Raw genomic sequence first — 26,610 nt, forward strand, 5'->3', positions numbered from 1 at the left:
CAGCTGTGTTTTTCCCTTGCCAGCCTGCAAGCCCTGGCTACTTGGAGGGCTGTTTTCCAGAACTGTGTGGCCCCCTTTCCTTCTGGGGGCTTGGTAGCTGGTTCCGTTCTGGCCCTGAGTGTCCCAGATTCTGGTCGGTGGGTTGGGATGAGCAGTCTAACTTGGGGCTGGTGGTTTCCCATGCCAGACTCTCTCTTTGGTCACCAAGGATGCGTACAGCCTGTATCTCCCAGATGGTCGTGCCTCACTTGGTTTCCTTTCTAGCTGACCAGCTGGGACCTTGTTCCACTGGCCAGTTCTGTTTAACTTTTTTTATTTTCTTTTCCATTACTGTCTGGCTTGGGCTGATTAAGCCCTGCCGGTCAGTAATCAGTTATATAATCAGTTATCAGTAATCAGAATCAGTAATCAGTTATCAGTCTATAATATCTTTATATATAATATAATATCTTTTGTGTTTCTAATTCCCTTTCACTTTCCCTCTGTCCAGGATCATCCGAGCCCTCAATCAGCCGGGTCTCCCTGGGTGTTCTGTCACTCTTGTGCTTCAGACACAGCACCACCCTCTTGGCTATTACTGGCTGTTGCCTTACAAGCCCTTGCCTTTACAATGAGGTACAGAGAGAACTTCCCCTGTTGATATAAATATAGGGGTAGAAAAATTAAATAATGAAAAAAAAAGTTTAAGTTTAAGTTTAAGTATTAAAATAATTAAATTCCAAAGCATAATACAACTTAAAATATAAATATATAAAAATATGCTCTCCAGTTAATACAGTAAACATTGGAGTGTGAGTGTTATCTTTCATTTAATTTATAAATAACATTGTTACCTGTAGGGTTACAAAAATAGATATTTACAGAAAATGCTAAATAATTATAACCGCCAAATAGTAAAGATATCCTGAGAATATACCTGAAAATACTGAGAGGACACCCCAGACTCCATAGAAAGTATTGAACTGCTATATAACACCTCCACAGACCAACAAGAGAGACAGACCTTCCTTCTGCACCAAAGAGAATGTGACCTCCAGATAAATCTCTAATAATAATAATGATAATACAATTATTTATATAGCATATTCCATTACAATGAATCTCAATGTGCTTCTAGTTCACCTGTGCCCAGGGCTGGTCGTGTTTGCAGGTACAGTAAACCCTAAGTATGACAGGCTTCGTGTAACTGTCCGTAAAAAAAAATCCCTCAGGGGACAATAAAAATATTTTTTAAAAAACTGTGTGTACTGTGGATTAAACAGACAAAATCTGTTATAGCGTAATTTTGTCTGTAGAATCAGAAATGCCTTTCCTTTCCCTGAAATAATGAGAAAATGCACACATATTAAAATAAGGTTCAAATAGTTTTAATAATAAAATTCAGGAATATCAATGGAGCACTATAGGGGTAGCTCACTTGCCTGGTGGGTTTCTTAACCTTCTTAACCTTCTTAACCTCATTAAAAATGACAGGCCAAACATAACACCAACTCCATCATCAAGTTTGCGTATAACACCACAGTTGTAGGTCTGATCAAAGACAATGATGAGAGGGCCTACAGGAAGGAAGTCAATCTCCAACAACCTCACCCTCAATGTCAGCAAAACCAAGGAGCTGATCGTTGATTTCAGAAAACAGCAAAATGGTCATGCCCCTATCCACATCAACGGGACAGAAGTGGAAAGGGTCACATTCCTTTGCATCCATACTGTATTACCCAGGACCTCACATGGTCTCTCAACGCCACGTGTCTGATTAAGAAAGCGCAACAGCACCTTTACTTCCTAAGACGGTTGAAGAAGGCTAAGATATCTCCCCAGGTCCTCACTAACTTTTACAGATGTACTACAGAAAGCATACTGACAGGTTGCATTAAAGTGTGGTGTAGGAGTTTTGTGAATTTACCCGAACAATTTATTAATTGTAGCAGTACTCACAAGGTGATGTGTTATGGCTATTAGAAAATCAAATTGATCAGTGATGAACACACATGGATTCAATACACGAAATACATTTATTAATACAGATGTAGCCATTCAAAATGGGTGGGGTATTTCGCGGCATACCCCGGTGGGCGTGTCGCGGTATCATGCGGTATCACGCGGTTAATCGCGTCATTTGACGTCATGCCGGAAAGTATCCGGTATCACCTTGTAAAACCGCCAGGGGGAGCTTAACCTCTCATGTACAGCATTTGAGCTTTTAAATTTGAACTGTGTATTACAGCATGTTAATCATCAGTCATTAAAATGTTGGTATATTTTATGAAAGCAAGATTGCTCAGTTGGACAAAAGTACACAACCTACCTTTATCAGAAATATTTATGCTTCAAAGCCTTTACCGAAGATATTACTAATAGTATTAATAATGAATGACTTTGGACAAGCTGTAAACTCAAAGTATAATTTCTTTAACACATTTGTACAAGCACTTGGAATCTGTCCAAGCCCTACTTTGTCAGGCATTTTGTTTTACTTCAACGGGCATAAAAACTTCCTTGCTTTTAACAGGGCGTTTCATAATTTCTAACTACAAAAATGATTTAAAATGCGACACCTATCATGAAAAGAAAAAAATACACACCAGTATTCCATTTCTCCCTAAACATTGTAAGCTTCGAAGTCTTTAACTAACGTGAAACCGGAGTCAACAAGCATACTTTTAGAATTTGATTAAAAGGGAATATAATATGGAATCGCGTATCTCAAGAATTTAATAACGGTATGATTATATCCGTGTACTGCGGCAGGGCTGTGTAGGGCTGTTTCGCCTGCCTGTTCATGTGAGCTGTCTTGTAGCCTACTGGTCTAGGTGTGTGACTACCAACTGGCAGGTTGTGTGTTCAAATCCAGCTGGTGCTGGACCTTCCAGTTTTATTTATTTATTTTTTAATCGCGTAACATAAACATATTACCGTATGCAAACTGTACTGTATACAATATGTATATGTATATTTAATGTCTTAACTGTGCCCATTTAAGTATTGAATATTCATATCTAATTTTACCACTGAAGGGAAATCTTAACATAAACATACAGTATATGGCTGGTCTCGGTACTTTAAAGAAAAAAATACACACCAGTATTCCATTTCTCCCTAAACATTGTAAGCTTCGAATGAAACCACTAAATAAAAACATAAAAATAGAAATCTTAAGATTTGTTTTATTTAATGTTGGTAGCAGGATGAACTGTCAGAGTGTATATTTTGTCGCAAAGTTGGTGCAATATGTTAACAGTGAAAAAGGTATTTAGAAATGAATTATTTCAAGATGAAAAAGAAAACATACACAAAACATGGTTTCATTACGACCAGAATCGGTCTTGAGATATTTTTAATTTGATTTACAGTATTTGAGAGGTATGTCTTAACACCGATACTACAGTGCTTAAGTACTGCTCACGTATATGTTTCTAGGTTTATATTATGCATTTCATACGGTCAAATTACTTTTGAGCAACTAATAAGAAGCGCGAAACAGTATGCGTTTTAGTTTCGTTTTGTGCTGGGACCCGTGGATTGATTAGAGATATCAAGTACATACAAGTCATTTTTTAAATGTTGTAGTTCGTCTTGAAAAAATGTTACGAGTACATCATCTATCAACAATTACACAGGTTCTGTTTCCATATTGCGGATTTTGGTTACGTAATATTATTTTCTAGATTTCACGTTGTGAATATAGGATTTGGGCAAACAGAGCCGCAAAGAAGTACATTATTGGTTGTTGTTTTTTTTTTTTGCAGTTTTATCTAGAACAAGCGATGCTTAAACCTTTGTCTGATTCTTGTGAAACTATCCACACGACAGTTACAGTACCTAGGAGTTGACTTCAGTGATGTCACTGATGGGATGTTTCTAAAAATCCATCCTCTGTAAAACGTCTTCTCTAGTTGTCCTGCATATGTATTCGCTAATGAAGCTGTTTGTTCTGAGCCTGGATCTCTACATTTCTGTATGAACCAGCTTAGAGGGCTAAAGACAGCTTGTGTTTAAATTGAGTGTAAGGCAATTTATGCTTCTAAAGTCATGGTCAGCATTTATTATTGTACTGTGCTGTAAACTTGTTCTGTGCCAAGTCACATTATTTTATAGCGTTTTTATAGAGTTATCAAATCTGGTGGCGCTGTGTGTTAGTTTCCTGACTCCCATGTCACATGGTCTGTAATTGAAACCTGTAAAACCGGTTTAATTCGTCACAGCCAGCACTCTTCAGGTGTGAGGGTCTTCTGCTCAGAATGAAACGCTAAAATGTTTGTGTATATTCTAATGGTAGTGGGGGCAGGGTGTGTGGGAACAGGTTTGTTCTTCACACCTGAAACATTTTCTCTGAAAGGATTTTCTTTGGAGTTTAACCGATCTTGTTACAGCATGTTACAGTTTACTATTATTAACCATATTAATTTTAAGTGCTTAATGTAAAATCTTGTAAAAATGTATTTTCATTGTTCAAATACAAATTAAGTCTGACTATCATATAATAAGTTAAATACAAAACTAAAGAAAAAATAGGGTTAAATATAATTCAAAATATTTTGCTAACAATGTTAACTGTTTATGAATAATTTACATTAATATGGTTAATAATAGTAAACTGTAACATGCTGTAACAAGATTGGTTAAACTGCGAAGAAAATGCTTTCAGAGAAAATGTTTCAGATGTGAAGAACATAGATCTCCAATGCAATTTCAACCAAACCTGTTCCCACACACCCTGCCCCCACTACCATTAGAATATACACAAACATTTTAGCGTGTCATTCTGAGCAGAAGACCCTCACACCTGAAGAGTGCTGGCTGTGACGAATTAAACCGGTTTAACAGGTTTCAATCACAGACCATGTGACATGGGAATCAGTAAACTAAAACACAGCGCCACTGGATTTGATAATACCTAACCAAAATCAGCAATATGGAAACAGAACCTGTGTAATTGTTGATAGATGATGTACTCGTAACATTTTTTCAAGACGAACTACAACATTTAAAAAATGACTTGTATGTACTTGATATCTCTAATCAATCCACGGGTTCCAGCACAAAACGAAACTAAAACGCATACCGTTTTGCGCTTCTTATTAGTTGCTCAAAAGTAATTTGACCGTATGAAATGCATAATATAAACCTAGAAACATATACGTGAGCAGTACTTAAACACTGTAGTATCGGTGTTAAGACATACCTCTCAAATACTGTAAATCAAGTTAAAAATATCTCAAGACCGATTCTGGTCGTAATGAAACCATGTTTCGTGTATGTTTTCTTTTTCATCTTGAAATAACTCATTTCTAAATACCTTTTTCACTGTTAACATCTTGCAGCAACTTTGCGACAAAATATACACTCTGACAGTTCATCCTGCTACCAACATTAAATAAAACAAATCTTAAGATTTCTATTTTTATGTCTTTATTTAGTGGTTTCATTCGAAGCTTACAATGTTTAGGGAGAAATGGAATACTGGTGTGTATTTTTTTCTTTAAAGTACCGAGACCAGCCATATACTGTATGTTTATGTTAAGATTTCCCTTCAGTGGTAAAATTAGATATGAATATTCAATACTTAAACGGGCACAGTTAAGACATTAAATATACATATACATATTGTATACAGTACAGTTTGCATACGGTAATATGTTTATGTTACGCGATTAAAAAATAAATAAATAAAACTGGAAGGTCCAGCACCACCTGGATTCAAACACACAACCTGCCAGTTGGTAGTCCAGCACCTAGACCAGTAGGCTACAAGACAGCTCGCATGAATAGGCAAGCGAAACAGCCCTACACAGCCCTGCCGCAGTACACGGATATAATCATACCGTTATTAAATTCTTGAGATACGCGATTCCATATTATATTCCCTTTTAATCAAATTCTAAAAGTATGCTTGTTGACTCCGGTATCAGGTTAGTTAAAGACTTCGAAGCTTACAATGTTTAGGGAGAAATGGAATACTGGTGTGTATTTTTTTCTTTAAAGTACCAAGACCAGCTATATACTGTATGTTTACGTTCCAAAATTAATATTGTTTATGGCCTTCACACGCGTTATAGTATGCTCCTATTCTTTTTATGCTCAGCTACTAAGATTTCCCTTCAGTGGTAAAATTCAATATCTACAACGGGCACAGTAAAGACGTTTACAGTAAGTCTTTCTACGACAGACCAACGGACCACGAGTGCCCCTGTCGGTCAACCAATCACGCACCGCGGTACCCCGTGTCATCTTACCTGCGGTACGTGTCTGTACCGCACACTTTGAATGGCTGCATCTGTACATGAGAATCCAGGCTTTTTATCAACGCTTTCTTTTCCGTATACCAGATCTTATGGAACCACTTCAGAAGGGTGTCAGCCAGTCAGATTCCAGGAATCGGTACTTTAAAGGAAAAATACACACCGGTATTCCATTTCTCCCTAAACATTTTAAGCATCGAAGTATTTAACTAACATGTGAAATAGCGTGTGAAAAAGTGGTAGTTTTAAGCTTTTCTGCTAATATAATATGGAATCGCGTATCTAAAGAAATTAATAACGATATGATTATATTCGTGTACTGCGACAGGGCTGTGTAGGGCTTTTTCGCCTCATTCTCCAGGCAACTTCCCTTGTAGCCCACTGGTCTAAGTGCCCAATTACCAACTCATGGGTTGTGTGTTCAAATCCAGCTGGTGCTGGACTTTTCTTTTAACAAACATTTCTTCGAAAAAATAGAATAGCGATATTATGGACAATCAATTGACTTTTATATTTCAAAATATCACAACATGATCGATTCTAAGTCATTTTTGATAACAATGAATAGTCACCTTCTTCCCTTCTGACAACGGTCCCTGCTTCTATTGTGTGTGTGTGTGTAATAGAGTACATTTTTATAGAGAAATGGAGGCTGGACAGTATGTGTTACAATATAAACATTTATATTGATTTAAATCGTGTTTTGATTTAAATCGCAAACGCGTGTTTAATTATATGTGTTTTTTAAATCATAATCAGACTAATGCAACATAAATTGATACAGTATCTTTGTCTTCTAAGTATCTTAATAAACTTTCAGCATAGCTTTCTACCCGTTTAGATTTAGTTTTCTTGGGATTTTGGGATCAAACGTGGAAAGATTAGATTGTAATCGTTTTTATTTTTCAAATACGTTTTAGAAAAGTGTAATCTATACCTGCCCAGACTGTACGCCTTCCTCAACCCCGCCTTTCACTCCTGTCCTGCTCTTCCCCGCGCACCCCAGCCGGGCGCTCTTCGGCCCGGGACGAATGTATATTTTGATATTTACACCCGGCACGTCACCGAGGGAGCGTCTGCATTTATAACTTAGTTTTTAAAATTACTCAAGCAATATGAAGCATCTCCTTTTACTTTTAAGTCCCTTAAATACATTGAGCACAGCTTTCTCACCACTTAAGATTACTTTTTGATACCATCCTTACACAAAGCAGAAACTTTCCGATGACATACAGTACAAGTGGAAAGATTACAGATTTTAATCGTCTTTAATTTTGTTACGTTATACGTTTTAGGAACGTTTCATCTAAACAAACACCACAAAACTATTCTCGATTGTATTTCTGAATGTTATGTTACACCTACAGTAGTTCACTGCTTTAAATACATTGAATTAAGAAAGTTAGGTGTAGCACTTTAGATCTTTTTTTCTGAACCAGTGAAAATCTGATCATGTTTCTCTATAACAATAATAAAAAACTTTATTTTACATATCACCTTTAAAAGTGGCATCTCAAAGCAATAGATGGAAAAACAGTTTAAAGGGACCAAAATAAATACCAGACAAACGCAAATGCGTTTTTAATAAAATGCTTTTATTCATTCAGCAGAGAGTGAGAGGGACATCCAGCAGAGAGAGACACACACACCGGTTTTCATTGACAAAAAGTAATTGTTTTTTTTACTTTTTTTACGTTTTGTTTGTGGACAGACTGTCCCCCGCCCCGGTCAACAATCCTAGGAAGAACACAAAACAGCCTGTTAATAAAATTGTTACAATTTTGTTCGATCAGTTCTTCCTCCCAGAATTTATAGATCGCATCGATCAGTTCCTGCTTTGTGATGGGCTTAGCAGTTTTCCGAACATAGTCTTTCAACGAATGCCAAACCATCTCTATCGGATTTAGATCTGGGGATTCGGCTGGAGTTTTCACCCAGTTCACTCCTTCTGCTATAAGCCTCGCCCTTGCTGCTGTGTGTTTCGTATCGTTGTCTTGAAAAAGACGGTGCCTTGATCCAAACTGCTCCCTGATATATGGGGCAGCATGCTGTGTGACCACGACTTCCTCGAAGAATTCACGGTCCATAATTCCTTCGAAAATAAGAAGTGGTCCCGGGCCTCTTCTAGATATACCCCCCCAGACGTGAACCTTCAGTGGATGTTTGGGCTTTGGCTTGTCCACATATCTCCCCTTTTTGCAAAATGCCATTGTTGAAAACTGTTCCAGAGCCACTGTTGTTTCGTCGGTGAAAAGTACATCCTGAAATGCCTCCCCCTGTTCAATCCATTGGAGCGCTTGCTTGAGTCTTTCCTCTTTGCTTTTTAGCCTTATCATGGGGCATGTGTTGGTTTTTCTGTATCTACATCCAAGCCTCCTGCGTACTCTTCTTATCGATGTCGGGCTTACGGTTGCACCGAGGTCAGCCCATAGCCGTCTTTGGACTTGCATCGCCGGTAGCTCATCATTTTCATCAGTCAGTTTGTCGATAGCTCGCACAATAGGACTTGAAAAAAAAGAGATCAACAGTTAGTTTTAAAAATAATGTGCGTAGTTGTATTTACATGCAAGAAAGGTATTTTTAGAAATTTATTTATTTACTTTGAATCGTCCTCGGTTTAGCTTCTCTTTGCCTCCTCTCCCCTTTATAATGCCGTCTCACTGTGCTTTCAGAAACGAAGATGTCCATCGAAGCCAACTGCTGTACAATGTTCCGTGTTGACTTCCCGTTTCTTTTCATCTTTATTATTTGTTGTGAGAGAGTCTTCGTGATTTTGGCCATTGTCCGTCTCCTTACCAAAGCGATACAGTGGTGCAGCTTGAATTCTGTACCTATATACTGTATGGTATGGTACAGATAAAACTTACACCATACCGATGAGCTAATACCAGGGAAAGACACTCCTATTTTATTTAAAACACAATACACCAGGAAATGTGTCTGATGCATTAGCAAGTTAAAACAATTGGGTCGAAAACCTGGGCGTAACACCATTTCCTTTTTCTGATCACTCGCTTTCTGGATACACGTCTCACCTGTCCTGTTCTTTGTTTTCCTGGTTTGCTGATTATGCCTGCTGCGGTCCACTCCTACCATTGTGTTCATTGTGCAATTAACCCTTGTATGTGCTGTCCGCGCTCAAAATGCAATTTAAAAAAAGGCAAAAACCGCGCTCAAAATGCAATTTAGAGCTTTCTGGCAAGAGGAGACACCCAAATCAATGTAACATGCCACTGTTTGTGCATGAACAGGGTTATACTGCTATTCCCTTTGATACCCAATTAAAAAAAATAAAAAATGTTTTGAATCCCCGGCGGAACCGGGCATCCATATGAATCAAGTAACAGGTTTATTCCATGCTGAAAAAAAGAAGAAAGAAAACACATTCCATAAGAATTGACTGAGCTCCGCTCTGTACCACGCAATGAGTCTCTGCCTCGGGTTATTTGGGTTTTTAGACAGAGGGTAAAAAACTCTCTCTCTCGCTTGACCTCCCCCTCCCTGTGTATTGTCTGTTTTTTTGTTAACAAGGCTCGCCAACTAATGTGAATCTAAACCTGTCTTTCTAGCTTTTAAAGTCGTGTGATGTGTAAGTCACAATTCAAATAGAGAAAAAAGAGCTGACTGACAAGATTTAAGATGTGGCTGTCAATGTTGGATTAAAAAAAACACATTGCCCGACGTTTTGTTGCATTGCTTGAAAAATAACTTTATTTCGAGAGACTGGATAAGTAATTCAAGTGTTTTTTTTTTAACTTCCTGAAAAACAACTAATAATTTAACTATATGTGCAAACGTTTTATGATATGTCGCTGTTGTGAATGTCTTTGGACATGTGCTGGCTGGACAGGAGGCTCTACTGTATACAGAGAGGGGCGGGAGGAGGGGACAAGCCGATACATACTCTTAGAGTTTGATTAATAGGGAATATAATACAAAAATATAGTACTAAAAATAAGATACACTCTACAGACATTCACAACGGCAACTGTCAGAAGATAGGACACAGCGGCTCAGGCACCCGCTGAATGGAAAAGGGGCACTTTAATGTTCCGTATGGCTAATACTAAAGCCAATACTTCAATACTTTAATATTCTTTTCTGTATGTTTAACAATAGTGGGTACTGGCCTAATTCGTCCCTGCTCCCGTTGTTAGGTGTTAATGTGTTGTTAAGTGTGAATTTGTACCTGTTTCCCTGAGGTCTGGCTTTTTTTCTGGAAAACCATAACTCTGGTCTTGTCCAGATTGACTGTCGGCGCCCAGGTCTGACAGTGCTGCTCCAGCAGTGCCAGGTTCTGGCACAGCCTCTGTTCTGTGGGCGACAGCGGGACCAGGTCGTCTGCAAAGAGCAGGAACTCGATTTCCATAATTAATGCAGATCAGTAAATCAAGGGACAAAACAACTATTGCCCCCGGGTCCTCAATGGGGTTTGACGTGCTAATGCGTTGGTTTAACAGTCCGGGTGTGGCAAGCCTCTAATGTCTCCCGACTTCGGCAAAAGGCACCCGCCTTTCATTGGAAGACAATGAACATTCTAGCCGTACATGTGAATATAGCATAAATACACCAAGGGATTGGGTGAGCTCCCATCACAAAAAAAACTGCGAACCTGCACTACAGCGACCACAGTACAGTATGGAGACCAAGACCTTTTACGGGAAGAGACGGGGTGCTTCTGCCGCTCCAGCTTCCAAAGAGCGAAGGTAAGCAAATACAGCAGACTTCATCTGAAATACGCGATTACAGCACATATTACAAGGTATTATTGCCGTTTTGAATTTTAAATTCAATTATAATTATTTCTTCGTAGCCTGTTCTTCAATAAAACACCACACGGGCGAAACGATCTTCGAAATCTACCACCAGGACAGTAAAAAAGAAAGCGGTAAGACGGAAAAAAAGAAACGTTTATTTTGACGTCTGTTCCGCGACTGATGAATACTACTGTGTGACTTTATTTCTTACATGAATTATGTTATTTTGCCACAGGCCGTGGGTCTCTGCTCTCGGCCCCTGGCCAGGGTGCCAACCTGTAGAAGCAGCACCTGTGTGGAGACTTTTCGGCAGCAGCGGGAGCAGTACGATGCATTACTGGGGAGGATTGGGAGGCTAGAGACACTCCTGAAAATGCAGAGGAAGGAGACAGTATGTTCCAGCAGTCAAACAGTTGAGCAGCTGTCTCCCGAAAAGTGCCTCTCCCCGCCGCGCAGGTTGCAATGCCTGCCCCCCGCAGAGCACACACCGCCTCAGGACACTCCATCCCGGCCTCTCAGTTCACCACCGCGCAGGAATCTGTTGATGCTGTCCCCGCCGGCTATCTCCCCCCAGGAAGCACAGCGGAATTCACAGATGCCAGTGGGACGAATAATTCTCCCAGATGTCCAACTGCTACCCATCACCCAGGAGATGGAGGGGGGGTTGTACTTGCAGTGCATCGGCATAGACGGGAAAGCAAGAGCCGACCGCTACGCCGCCCTCGTGTTTCGAAATCTTGTGACTTTTGAAATTTACTGGGGGTGGACCACGTCTGTAAATTTCGATGGGTCCAGAGGCAAAAGTGCCTTGCCTTGCAATCTCCGGGAAACCATTAGTAGCATGGTGAATCGGAGATTCTCAACCCTTACTTCGTGCGACTGGAAAAGAATTTGTGATCGGATCAACGAAATGTTTCATAGAAGGAGGCGCTCTTTTCCTCTAGTCTAACAGTCTGTCCTAAAACAAAACATTCCTGTTAGACAAGAGGAATTGAAAAAAAACAATTTTGTCAATGGAAACCGGTGTGTGTGTCTCTCTCTGCTGGATGTCCCTCTCACTCTCTGCTGAATGAATAAAAGCATTTTATTAAAAACGCGTTTGCGTTTGTCTGGTATTTACTTTGGTCCCTTTTAACTGTTTTTCCATCTATTGCTTTGAGATGCCACTTTTAAAGGTGATATGTAAAATAAAGTTTTTTATTATTGTTATAGAGAAACATGATCAGATTTTCACTGGTTCAGAAAAAAAGATCTAAAGTGCTACACCTAACTTTCTTAATTCAATGTATTTAAAGCAGTGAACTACTGTAGGTGTAACATAACATTCAGAAATACAATCGAGAATAGTTTTGTGGTGTTTGTTTAGATGAAACGTTCCTAAAACGTATAACGTAACAAAATTAAAGACGATTAAAATCTGTAATCTTTCCACTTGTACTGTAGGTCATCGGAAAGTTTCTGCTTTGTGTAAGGATGGTATCAAAAAATAATCTTAAGTGGTGAGAAAGCTGTGCTCAATGTATTTAAGGGACTTAAAAGTAAAAGGAGATGCTTCATATTGCTTGAGTAATTTTAAAAACTAAGTTATAAATGCAGACGCTCCCTCGGTGACGTGCCGGGTGTAAATATCAAAATATACATTCGTCCCGGGCCGAAGAGCGCCCGGCTGGGGTGCGCGGGGAAGAGCAGGACAGGAGTGAAAGGCGGGGTTGAGGAAGGCGTACAGTCTGGGCAGGTATAGATTACACTTTTCTAAAACGTATTTGAAAAATAAAAACGATTACAATCTAATCTTTCCACGTTTGATCCCAAAATCCCAAGAAAACTAAATCTAAACGGGTAGAAAGTTATGCTGAAAGTTTATTAAGATACTTAGAAGACAAAGATACTGTATCAATTTATGTTGCATTAGTCTGATTATGATTAAAAAAACACATATAATTAAACACGCGTTTGCGATTTAAATCAAAACACGATTTAAATCAATATAAATGTTTATATTGTAACACATACTGTCCAGCCTCCATTTCTCTATAAAAATGTACTCTATTACACACACACACAATAGAAGCAGGGACCGTTGTCAGAAGGGAAGAAGGTGACTATTCATTGTTATCAAAAATGACTTAGAATCGATCATGTTGTGATATTTTGAAATATAAAAGTCAATTGATTGTCCATAATATCGCTATTCTATTTTTTCGAAGAAATGTTTGTTAAAAGAAAAGTCCAGCATCAGCTCGATTTGAACACACAACCCATGAGTTGGTAATCGGGCACGTAGACCAGTGGGCTACAAGGGAAGTTGCATGAAGAGGGAGGCGAAACAGCCCTACACAGCCCTGTCGCAGTACACGAATATAATCATATCGTTATTAAATTATTTAGATATTATATTAGCAGAAAAGCTTAAAACTACCACTTTTTCACATGCTATTTCACATGTAAGTTAAATACTTCGATGCTTAAAATGTTTAGGGAGAAATGGAATACCGGTGTGTATTTTTCCTTTAAAGTACCGATTCCTGGAATCTGACTGGCTGACACCCTTCTGAAGTGGTTCCATAAGATCTGGTATACGGAAAAGAAAGCGTTGATAAAAAAGCCTGGATTCCCATGTATCTCAGAGAGCGAGTGATCAGAAAATGGAACAGCTTTTACACCCAGGTTTTACGCTCTCTCTCTGTTGAATGAATGAAAGCATTTTATTAAAAATGCGTTTGCGTTTGTCTGGATATTTACTTTGTAATCTGTGGTTTACATCTACTGTATTGTTTTGAGATGCCACTTTTAAAGGTGATATGTAAAATAAAGTTTTTTATTATTGTTATAAAGAAACATGATCAGATTTTCCCTGGTTCAGAGAAAAGACGATTAAAATCTGTAATCTTTGCACTTGTACAGTATGTCATCGGAAAATACAATCAGTTTCTGCTTTGTGTAAGGATGGTGTCAAAAAGTAATCTAAGTGGTGAGAAAGCTGTGCTCCTCAAAGCGCTTTACAGGATAAAAACAATAACAACAATAGTGGCTGGGCAAACGATTTTTTTAATAGAAATACAAAATGAGATACTGTATAATGATGTGCATGAACAAAGTTATACTGCTATTTTCCTTAGATACGTGATTAAAAAAATAAATTTTTTGAATCCCCAGCGGAACACATTCCATAAGAATCAGCGCTTTTATATATCGCCTTTAAACACATATATTTAAACACGCGTTTACGATTTAAATCAAAACGCGATTCAAATCAATATAAATGTTTATTTTGTAACGCATAGGTGACTATTCATTGTTATTAAAAAGACTTAAATCCGATCATGTTGTGATATTTAGAAATATAAATTTGTTTGGTGCGAGTGAGGTTTTATTTAATCTCTGACCAAGGGAAACGTTTCATTTTTTAAAAGAAATGTTTGTTAAAAAAAAAACTCATAGTTCCAGTGGGATTCAATCACAGACCATGTGACATGGGAGTCAGGAACCTAACCCACAATGCCACTGGCAAGGTCACATGCAGAGTGCTGAAAAAGCACTACAGAAACATTATCGACAGACAATGTACAGCGTGTACTATTCTTGTGTTGCGGTACATGAATATAATTATATTGTTATTAATTTTGTTAGATACGCGATTCCATATTATATTCCCTTTTAATCAAATTCTAAAAGTATGCTTGTTGACTCCGGTATCTCTTTAGTTAAAGACTTCGATGCTTAAAATGTTTAGGGAGAAATGGAATACTGGTGTGTATTTTTTCTTTAAAGTACCAAGACCAGCCATATACTGTATGTTTATGTTCCAAAATTAATATCGTTTATGGCCTTCACACGCATTACAGTATGCTCCTATTCTTTTTATGCTCAGCTACTAAGATTTCCCTTCAGTGGTAAAATTCAATATCTACAACGGGCACAGTAAAGACGTTTACTGTAAGTCTTTCTACGACAGACCAACGGACCACGAGTGCCCCTGTCGGTCAACCAATCATGTACCGCGGTACCGCGCGTCATCTTGCGTCACAATGCGCGACACCGTAGCCAATTACCTCCGGTACGTGTCTGTACCGCGCATTTTGAATGGCTGCATCTGTACATGAATTGTGCATATAAAACATATACAGTAACAGTCTGCCTGGATACAGATGGTAGATCTTACTGTGAGGGTTATCAAAGTGCAAGGTATATAATCACGAAGAGATACAAAACACAAAGAGATACAAACAAAGAATATGCTTCAGTATACCATTTGGCTATACTATCGTTAATCAGTTTCATTAATACCACTTCTACATTAGATACTCAGAAGTAAATACATTGCTCATGATATCAACTTGTGTTGAGGTAACGAATTCTCGAGATGCAAGGAAGAACATTGGGCTTACTTATCCAGATACTGATTCGTATTTCTCGAAACAGACACCAAAGACCAGCTAGCAGCTGCGTACAATTACTGCGCCATTCAATAGGCGCAGTAATTGTACTGGCTTCCTCTGGCACCCAGCCAACCAGTCGGGGTGCAGATCAGAGTCCGACAAATTTGTGCTGTGGCAATGTGCCCGACAGTGTCTCTCTCAGGGACCTACTAGTAGTGCAGCTGACTAGAAGAAAGTCTCTATGCACAGAGGGCGACTGCGGGTCCGATCAAGTCACTCTTTAGGGGGAAGAAACTTGGTTTGCTTCTGGTGTAGCGCTGCTGCTAAATTATAATTTAACTAACAAACATTAACATAACAGCCTAGTCTAGCACAGCAGCAACAGAAAGAGCCATTAAAGGGAATTATGTACTCACATTTAAATATGTTTAATGAAACAATATGTTGCCTTGCACATTGAGGGGTCCCCTGGTGATCTCAGGTCTCCAGGTAGTTCACCTGTGCCCAGGGTTGGTCCTGTTTGCAGGTACAGTAAACCATCAGTTTGACAGGCTTCTCAAACTGTTCGTAAAATCAGAAATGCCTTTCCTTTCCCTGCAATAATGAAGGAATTCACAAATATTAAAATAAGATTAAAATAGTTTGAAAAATAAAATTCAGGAATATCAGTGGGGCATTATAAGGCTGAGTCACGTGCTTGATGGGTTTCATTTGTTTCAGTGAATCTTATACAGTACAGTATATTTATGACACAGCTTGTGCTGTATATTTATGACATATGACAATTTTCATAGTGATGATTGTAATTCTTAAAAAAATAAGTCAAAAGAAACAGAAAACAAATATTTTAGTATAATCTATATATAATTGTGTGTTTTGGGTTGAAAAAAGTCACTGCGATTTAACAGACATTCAACAATAATGGACCCCTTCCCCCTATTAGTCTGTTAAACCAAGGATTTACTGTGTTCACCCAACCTTGTTTCTTGAGTTTCATTATAATTGACTATATTTCTCCTGTGTGTTACTGTACTGTTACTTTATTTTTATCAATCAAATACATGTGATTCTGAAAGTAATTGGGTACATGTGAGCTAATTTAGAATCACTGCTATAAGTGGGTGGACTCTTATCCACTATTTGTTTGCTAAAAATGTTGTAGAATATTTTTCACTTGGATGTTGAAGGTAGGATGTCAGGTCCAAACTATAAGACAACAAAAGTTGACAATTTTTCAAGGGAGTTCTATAGACACTGTATATGTACTCTTGTAGTGTGTTTACTGTGCACATTCTGTTACTGTATTCATAAATCATTTATTGTGTACTTTTAATCCATGTGCAAATATTGCTTTTACTGTACCAATTTCTAATTGTTCCAATAAATTCAATTATCACATCAATTCAGTGAATGCATATTTTAAATATTTTTTTAAGAATAGTGTATTCCAGTAAATATTATGACACATTTGGCTTTTGCCGCAATGGTCTGTCAACATCATGAATTAATTTCAGCTCAGCTTTCCGATATCTAGAGTAGGGCAGAACTAGTCTTCATTCTTAGGAATGGAAATATCCACTGTGTGGAAACTCTCCTTATGATAGGGTGAGTCTGTAAGGCTGTGAGAGAGCAGAACATGACTATCAGAGGGACATTAAAAATGAGGAGTTGCTGCCTGGAGCTCTGATGGACTGTGTCTGTGACTGGACATTATCTGTGTCCATCTGTTCTGATTGTGTCTTACTCTTGCAAATGTAAACCTCAATAGGTGGTGCCCCTATAAGAGATCTATCAATACACTGCCAGTGTTTCTCCTGCAGCCTCAGACTGTGTCTTTATTATCATGTGTTCTGTCTGTTTCAGGGTGGCTTCAGACACTGAAAGACAAACACAAGGAAGCTCTAAAGAGGAAGTTTGAAGTTGTGTCTGAGGGAATTGCTAAGCCAGGAGAGCAGACCCTCCTCAATGATGTCTTTACACACGTGTGGATAACTGAGGGCAGCTGTGTTGAGGTGAACCATGGACATGAGGTCATGCAGGTAGAGACCGTCTCCAAAATCACAAAATCAGAGATCCGCTCCATCAAGTGCAGCGATATTTTCAAGCCACTGCCAGGACAGACAAGACCCATCAGAACTGTACTGATAAAGGGAGTCGCTGGCATCGGGAAAACATTCTCTGTGCAAAAATTCATTCTCAACTGGGCTACTGGAAAAGATAACCAGGATTTCGATTTTATTTTTTTTCTTCCATTCTGTAAATTGAATTTGATCAAATCAGAAATGAGTTTACAGGAACTTGTTCAGTGTTTCTGCCCAGAAATTAAATCATCTGCTAATATTTTAGACTGTTGTAAAGTCCTGTTCATCTTTGATGGTCTGGATGGAAGCAGACATCCTTTAAATTTTAGAAGAAACCAGATCTGGTCTGATGTGAAAAAAACAACTTCAGTGGACATATTGATAATAAACCTCATCAATGGTAACTTTCCTGTTGACGCCTCCATCTGGATCACTTCCAGAACGGCTGCAGCAGGTCTGATCCCTCCAGAGCTCATCAGCAGGATGACAGAGGTCCAGGGGTTTGAAGACCAGCAGAAGGAAGAATACATCAGAAAGAAGTGTAAGAAAAGAGCTCTAGCAGACAGAATTATTTCACATTTAAAGACACAGAGGAGTCTTTACATGATGTGTCATGTCCCTGTTTTCTGCTGGATTGTAGTTACTATTCTGGAGCACACATTGGAAGAGAACAGTGGGGAGAGTCCAAGAACTCTGACAGAGTTCTATACAAACTTTCTGCTTGTCTTACTGACAGCAAAGGAAGAGAAAGAAGAGAAAGAAAATCTCCTCAAGTCATATCACGAAGCAATTCTGAAGCTGGGAAAGCTGGCATTTGAAAGTCTGGAGAAAAACATCATTGTGTTCAATGACAAAGATCTGAAAAAGTACAACATTGATCTTAACAACTGTTCACTTCACTCAGGGTTGTTCAAGGAAATATTCAAACAAGATTCAGTCTTATTTCAGGAAAAGGTGTACTCCTTTTTACACCTGACTGTCCAGGAGTATTTTGCAGCTCTGTATGTTCTAGGTTCCCATCAAAACAGCAATATTAACCCACTGGAGAAAGGAAACCCACCAGCTTCAACACTGTTCAGTTTGAATGAAGTTGTCCTGGGAAGGGCCATCCAGAGCAGGACTGGTCACCTTGACCTGTTTGTCCGATTCCTTTTGGGAATGGGAATGGAGAACAACCAGGAGCTTTTGAAGGGATTCCTGTCACACTCACAAGATCACTCCAGTGACATCCAGAAAACAACAGAACACATCAAGAAACTCATTAGAGAAACGTCCTCTCTTGAAAGATGTTTTAACCTTTTCCACTGTCTGAGAGAATTGAAGGACAAGTCTTTAATGGATGTGCTCAATGTGACTCTGGATAAAGTAAAACGTACAGGACAAAGGCTCTCACCTTCCCAGTGTTCAGCACTCGCCTATTTCTTACTTCTGTCTGAGAAAGAGATTGATGTCTTCAACATGAGTGAATATGCTACATCAGAGGAGTGTGTACGGAAATTGCTTCCTGTGGCAAAGATAACAAAAACCATTAGGTAAGTACCTCAGATTTACTTCACATACAAGGTCCAAACTGTCCCTGTGAGGGGACTTCTGGCTGGTACTCAGTGAAGTAGATATATTCATCTTATACTCTAGCACACTTTTTATTTTTCAACATTAAATCCCACAATTAACTATTTTTTACTTTTTTAAATTATTTGTTATTGATTCTATTGTACAATGTCTAAATATAAAGCTAAAGGCAGTTTGCCAAGTGAAATGCTTACAGTTCATCCTTCAGACACTTCAGCTGCAGATGTAATGTATCATGTTACTATTTCTTCTCTGAGTTTTTTTCTATCTTTTTTGGACCTGCGGGAAAAAATGTACTTGAGCCCCCGTTCTCATGTGCACAGCCCAGGGCCTTGCTCTGTCATCATGTGCTTTTACCTGTATGAAGTCAGGGAATCGGTGCTGCGGGCAGCCAGGGTTCATGCCAGTTTCGAGACCTCCGTGTGCTATTTGTTTCCAAGGCAGCTGTTTTGGAAAGGGGTTGGGTTGGGCTGGGAGAGGCTGTAGGGATTTTGTTTTCTTTCTAACTTTTTTCTGTTTATTTTATGGTCTAGTTTTTTAATTATTTGGATATTGTACATTCCACTATATCACTCTCCCCCATTGGCTAGTGTATTTTATAATATACCTCATACTAAATTGCAATTAATCAAATTAATACAGTTAACGTTGTGAGCTGGAATATTGAAGGTTTAAATCATCCGGTAAAATGATTTAAGAATGAATGACAGCTGAAGGTAGGAATTGCATTCCTTCTGAAAACTTTGTCTTGTCTCTGACTAGTTTGTGTCTGTAGATATTGCACAACTCAGACTTGCTACAGCCTGAAGCAGGCAAGGACTGTACAGATGAAGCCCCTATACCACACTGCAGTACACCACCCACAGAAAGATCACTGGCCAAAGAAGATTGATAGGTGGAACTTGTAGTGTATTAGACATTAGAGAAAACATTAGCTTTATTTAATCTGTTGCCTTATTTCTTTAAATGCACTTAATATAGAATATTAATATCCAATCATGTAACTAAAGGGAATTTTTTATATCTGAAAATAATAAGTTTCTTAACATCATTAACAATATTAATTTATTATTTAAAATATGGCTGCTGTCTGAAATATATTTATACATGAAATACAATATATTTATATAGCTGGTAGTGATTGCATATTCTACATTTTTCATAATCATTGGTATGGAATTGTTTAACTCAGTCACCTGTGGTTATTTTGGAAATATGCTTGTTTTAATTACATTTTGCTGTTTTTATTGTTGTAATGGAAGATGAAAGGCTTGTGAACTGAGTGATGTTTACGTTAAGTGGTAGAATTTTCACCTGTGAGACAGCTCTCGGGCTCAATTCCTGACCAATGCAGTATTTTACTATCAAAGAAAGACTCTTCCTTCAGTAGTAAAATACAATAATGTGTACTATACTGACTTATACTATTTAGCAAAATAGTTAGCAAATTGTGTATACTGTGAGTAAAAAACAGTTGTACCAGATGTTCAGAGAGAGTCAGAGAATTTAAAGATGCCCTTAAGCAGAAATCACAGTTGAGGTTTTTAAATGCATGTTTGTTTTTAAATACTAATCATTAAAGCCACTATGCATAATACATTTTATAATTAAAATTTAAAATAAGAAAGAGGAATTAATAAGACAAAAATTACAAACTTTGTTTGATATTTTGATATTCTACAACAATCTTCCTCCTCCCCCTTCTTCTCCTCTTTGATGATGAGGACACTGGGACCCCTGCAGAGTGAGAAGGGGGAAAAAAGGAGGAGGAGGAGTGTGACAGATGAAACATGAAAAAAGAGGGATTTGATATCATGAGAATTTCAATGAGACAGGTCATGTTGGAGTATGACCATCATGGTCTTTAGCATTAATATACATTTGCAGATTTACACGGTTTAAACTGAAGAGCAGTGCTTTTCACAGGAGTTTGTTTCTCAAAGTGATTCTACTCAACCAGATAGCTTTAGTAAATTGGCAAAAGTCTGTATTTTCAGATTGATTTCATAAAGGAAGATCAAATTATATTTTGGTTAAGTGACTACAGTAGCTCCGGGAACTCATGTATGAATTGTATGATCATGTTAAAAGCAGAACTGCAGTCAATAAAGATGATCTGGCTGCTTCTAGATCTTGAAATATGTCATGGAGCCTCAGGGAGAGTGCATCCTCCACTGACCTGTTTGCTCTATAGGCTAACTGGCTCAGGTCCACGTGCATGTTAGACAGGAAGTTGGCTATAAGTCATTCAAAAACTTTAATAATAATAGACGTCAAGGATACTGATCTGTAGTCATTGAGGCAGCTCACAGTGAATTCCTTCGGTACTGGTATTAGTAACCATCCATATTAGTAACCATCAAAGAGTTTATGGTAGGGGTGGGAGGGATCATCTACTATACTGGAGGCCCTGTGTATGCAGCGTTTGTGATAGATGACAGAAATGGAAGGGAGGGAGGCTCCAATGGTCTTTTCAGCTGTTTCCACAATTCGTTGCAGGGTCTTGTGGTCTGAAGCGTTGCAATTCCCAAACCAAACAGCAATACAACTGGTCAAGGTGCTCTCAGTGGTGCTTCTGTAGAGGGTAGTAATAATGGGTGGGGGAAGGTTTGCCTTCCTCAGTCACCGCAGGAAATGGACGCTGCGTGCTCCTTAATACGTATAAGGAGAACTCAGTTAAAAAAATAACAAGCAAAACACAAAGAGCAAACACTGTCACCCCGGTCAGTGCCTACTTGATCCTGCTCAAGGAAGGAGTGGCCCTCAGCCATTAGCCCATGATGTCATTTTTGAGCGTCTGATTTAGCTGTACCCCTCCCATTCACCAATAAGTTACAAGTGTATTAAATGTTACAAGTTACAGGTGTGTCGTATGCCCCGGTCAACCAAAACTCAAACTCAGCAGACACAGACTGCAGCCCATTGTCAGTGGTGATGGCCTACTGGGCAAAGAGGGAATCCAGGAAGTCAGTGACCGCTTCAATAGTGACCGATCCAGTGGAGGCCACTTCTGGCCATTTTGTGTGCAGATCCTAGGCCATGGGGTATGCTGGATCCACAGATGTCCAGCTGGAGAGGAGGTGGTGCAGGGGCCAATGTTTTACCGCTTAGGTGGCAGGATTCACAGTTCCTGAACAGTGTTTCAATGTTCCTGTCAGATCTTTGCCTCAGCAACAGATCCCAGCACCACTGTTTGACTCTAACTCTCACGCCAGCAGCTATATCACCCTGCAACCCACAACTGGCAACCTACTGAAGCTCAGCAAGTTTGAGCCTGGCCAGTACCAGGATGGGAGACCTCCAGAGAAAGCTAATGTTACTGCTGGAAGAAACCAGTAGGGGGTGCTCACACTGAATTCTCTGTGGGTCCTAATGCCCCAGTATAGAGATGGGGACACTATACTGTAAAAAGGTACTGTACTTCAGATGAGAGGTAAAACCAAGGTCCTGACTCTCTGTGGTCATAAAAAATCCCAGGGTGTTTTTTGAAAAGAGTAGGGGTGTAACCCCAGTGTTCTGGCCAAATTTGCCATTGGCCCTTACCCATCATGGCCTCGTAATAACCCCCATCTCTGAACTGGGTTCATCACTCTGCTCTCCTCCCCACTGAGAGCTGTGGTGTGGGGAGTGTACTGGTGCACTATGGCTGCCGTCGCAATATAAAAAGTGCTATGTAAGTGTAAGGTATTATTATTATTATGATTATTATTATTATTATTATCATCATCTTCTGGAAAGAGCTGAGGTGGAAGCTTAGTATGAAAGGCTCTCCTGTAGCCAAGGACATCAGAGTGAATGATGAAAGCTGAGATTCCAGCTGTAAGGGTGGAGACTAACTTGAAGTAAATTTTGTGAAGACAAAGAAGCTGAAGAATTGTGTGGTGAGCTCCTCCACTGTGGGGATTGGGTGCTTGTCTGGTATAGCAGCTTTGTTCACTGCGTTCAGGTCCACACAGATTCACAGGCCTCCTGTCTTCCTCCTGGTCACTACCAGAGTGGATACCCATGGGGAGGCATCAACCAGTTCAGATGGTTGGTGTGGAGGAGGGGCTGGAGAGGCAGAGAGGCAGCCGACACTCTGAATGTCACCAATGTTGTATCGTGAACCAGGCACAGACTATATGAATACATTTGGCATACAATGTTATAGTGGTCTTTGACCACGCTCCAGATATCACTGAAAAACATTTCTCAGCACAAGCCTCCTTTGAACCCTTGGGGCAATTAAATATTATTGCTTTCAGATAATGACTTTGTTAAATTTGTGAATCACTAGATCTTTCCTCTTAGATATTAAAAATACAATTGACAGTCTAAAGACACTCTTTGGGAACCCTAAAAGCATCAGTGTGAGTCAGATGATTTTATACTCAATGCTAAAAAAAAATAAAAAGAAAAGAGAAATGGAACTTACTAAACAATGCTCAGCTACTCCCACTCCTCAGTGGCTTAAGGAACATCTAAAGCTGAGAACTGAATTTGACTTACTCAGCACCCATGAAGTCAAATCTCTTGATGAAATTCCCTCCACATTCTCTCAACATAGTGTCTTCTGGGAAATGTCTGGCACACCACTTGCAGCAGTGATGGGCACCACAACTAATTTCTGGGATTTGGGCTGAGAACAGTTCTGTCACCACAGATCCCAGTTATATTAATGAGAGATTTAAACACTATTACTATATTCACCCCAGAATCCATTGTTGATATCTACTAGCTGGATGCTTGTTCCCCCAATTGCTACTGATTTAAAAAGCAGTCTTAACAATCCTATCTCAGTGTGTGAGGTGATAGAGGTGATTAAGCCAATACAGTCTGGGAAGCCTTATGCGCCTTCTCCTTCTGCTCCCTCACTGTCAGGTGAAAAGTCCTTCATGAACTGATTGTCAGCTCAAGGTATTTTAGCTGGTTGTGTTCCAGTGTGGCTTTCAATGTAAAGTGGGGCCTGTTTTCCTGAGATCTGTCTTTCTTCTTTAAAACCATGATTCTTGTCTTGTTCAGATTGTTGATGTCCAGGTTTGACAGTACTACTCCAGTAGTGCTGGACTCTGCTGTAGCCCCTGTTCTGTGGGCAACAGCAGGACCAGGTCATCAGCATGGAGCAGGAATTTGATATCTGTGTTTGCAGTGTGAGGCCAAGGGCTGCAGACTGTTCCAGCACATCAGCTGATATAGATATTGAGCAGTGTTGGGCTCAGGCTATAGCCCAGTCTCACTCCACAAGCCTGAGTGAAGAATTCTGTTCTTTTGTTTAGATTTTCTCTCTGTGCACATGTTCTGTACATGTTCTGTCCTTTGCCATAATTACATCATAGACTTTAGCTCTTACTCCACAGTGAAGACATTTGTAAAACTTCATGCCAAAATGAATCTATTTTTAATTATTAAAGCAGATAAATATTTTAATTTTGTTTTTTGGTGGACATGTTTGTTTTTAAGTGTTTGCAGGGTGTAAATGTTATGGGTGCGGCAGTTTGGTAGGATGCCAGTCTGTTACACTGCTACACTATTACTGAGGACACTTATAAAAGGAGGTCATTATTTGGGCTTCCATGATACTGCAGAATATCTTCCCCATTTTAATGTTCACACAGGTGCCCTGGTAGTATTAAGGGTCAAGCCTGTCTCCAAATGTATAGATGTGGGTGATCAGTGCTTGACTGCACACCTCAGGGAAACACCTGGCTCTCAGTACAAGGTTGAAGAGTTTGAGCAGGACCTGCTGAAATTCCAAGCAGCTGTGTCTCAGTATCTTCAGTATCTGTCCGCTCCATCTTGGTCACAGACCTGTCATGATCTGAGGGCCTGGAGTTTGTCTAGCAGGTCTTGTTCTGTGATCAGAGTGTCTGAAGGGTTTAACTTGTTTTTAATAGCCATTTCAAATGTTATTCGTTTTTCTTCTATGTTGTTTTGGCCTAATGATTCTGTATTTGGGATGAGATTTTCAAAATGGGTTTTCCAAACTGATCCATTTTGGATGTCCAATTCTTTTGCTTTTTCTGCATTTAAAGTATTCCATTTTTTGCAAACTAGTTTTAAATAATTGACTTCTTGATTCGAGAATTGTCATTGTGCATTTATTCAGTTATTTAGGATGTGTTTGTAGTGTTTCACCATCCCAAAGCACCTGGCATAGATCTGGATTGTGTGGTTGTCTGTGTTTTTGGTTCTCACGGTGCTTTTCTTGTATTTCTGCAGCTTGAATAAAACATTCTTTTGTTATTTTTTTTGAATGTGTTTTGTACTCTTTTAAAATTTAATTTCAAGTCTAGTGTATCTATTGCTGAATGTGCTCTTCATTCTCACCCTATTGCTGAATGTTTGTAGCCCATCTGTATCACAGGTTAAGGTCATATAGCTTGCTGGGCTGTGTCAGTGTGTCTATGCAGGTTTGCTCTATTGAGGTACAGTATGATGTGACTGTTGTCAGAGAGAAGAGTTTGTGGTAAGACAGGGAAGGTGCTTATAGCAGAGGGGTCCACTGGTCATAGTTCACCACACTGCTGCCCAGAGCTGAGCTGTAACCAAACCTTTCTAAAAAAAACCCTTTGGTCCTTCCATTGAGGATGTACAGGCCCAGTCTTTGACCTTGATAGAGCTGTAGCTGTGGTGGTCTGAGTGTGTTCCACACCAGGACTGGGAACTGCTATTATACAGGGTCTCAGGAGAAACAGAGCCTAACCCAGCAAGCAATGGGTACAAGGCAGGATACACTGGTCAGAACACTTTTCAGAACACCAGTCCATCACAGGACACACAAAAAATAATTAATTAATTAACCCACTAGTACTGTATGTCTTTTGACTGTGGGAGAGAACAGAAACACCTGGAGGAAATCTACGGGAACATGCAGACTCCATGCAGATAGCACTCCATTAACTAAACTCAGGGCCCCAGCGCTTCAAGACAACAGTGCTCACCCCTGCTCCATCGTGCTCCCATCCTCTCAATCATGTAGACCAAAATTATTGACCCTAATAATAAATCAGAGCTAATAACATCAGAATTGAAATATGTCAACTATGAGAGTTGACAGTCTACCTTGAAATTTAAATTGGCTTCATGTAATTCATTTGAAAACAGCTTTAAAGCCCTTTAATAATTCACTAAGCCAGTGCTTCCTTTGAGCCTCTCAGCAAGACGGACTCCACTTTCTCGCCACCACTCCCCATTTTATATACAACAGGCCAGCCCCTCCTCCTTAGGCTAAACCACAAATTGTAAACACTGAAAATGGGGAATGAGAAAAGGTTTTGAAAACATCAGAAAAGACAATTGTTTCATCCTAGACTAAAATAAACATAAATATATTAAAATAATATACATTATACATTAATCTTCATGTATACCAAGTTATAGAAAAACATAAAAATGGGGAAACTTAATTTTATTACAAGGCATATGGTGATCTGAATTGATGGCACTGCTATTCAGAAACAGTAGTCAGGTCTGAGTAGCATAAATATGGCCAAGTTCACCAGAGTTGCTTTAGGGTTAGGGTTAAATGTAATTTTCAGGAAAGAAATTTGTGTTTAACCGAGTGTCCAGAAGATATGTTTTCTAAAACCAATTGAATTGG

General features: G+C 39.2%; 2 protein-coding genes across 25 annotated transcripts in view; one reads left to right on the forward strand and one right to left on the reverse strand.

Annotated features, from left to right (window-relative positions):
* Window positions 1–26,610, reverse strand: part of LOC148647083 (NACHT, LRR and PYD domains-containing protein 3-like) — a 1,669,284-nt gene that overhangs the window by 1,522,858 nt on the left and 119,816 nt on the right. The window lies entirely within an intron of this gene.
* The window catches only part of LOC148647098 (ribonuclease inhibitor-like), a 465,740-nt gene that overhangs the window by 286,685 nt on the left and 152,445 nt on the right, over window positions 1–26,610 (forward strand). For 5 of the 8 annotated variants that reach the window (XM_088609317.1, XM_088609320.1, XM_088609319.1 and 2 more), the window contains one exon: window positions 17,242–18,991. The exons of the other annotated variants lie outside the window; for them this stretch is intronic. In XM_088609317.1, the coding sequence (XP_088465443.1) occupies window positions 17,242–18,991 (1,750 nt within the window). The remainder of the gene's footprint in view (window positions 1–17,241; window positions 18,992–26,610) is intronic. 8 annotated transcript variants of the gene reach the window in all.

This window comes from Lepisosteus platostomus, chromosome 16 (genome assembly GCF_059453375.1).
Source record: "Lepisosteus platostomus isolate fLepPlt1 chromosome 16, fLepPlt1.hap1, whole genome shotgun sequence".
NCBI lineage: Eukaryota > Metazoa > Chordata > Actinopteri > Semionotiformes > Lepisosteidae > Lepisosteus > Lepisosteus platostomus.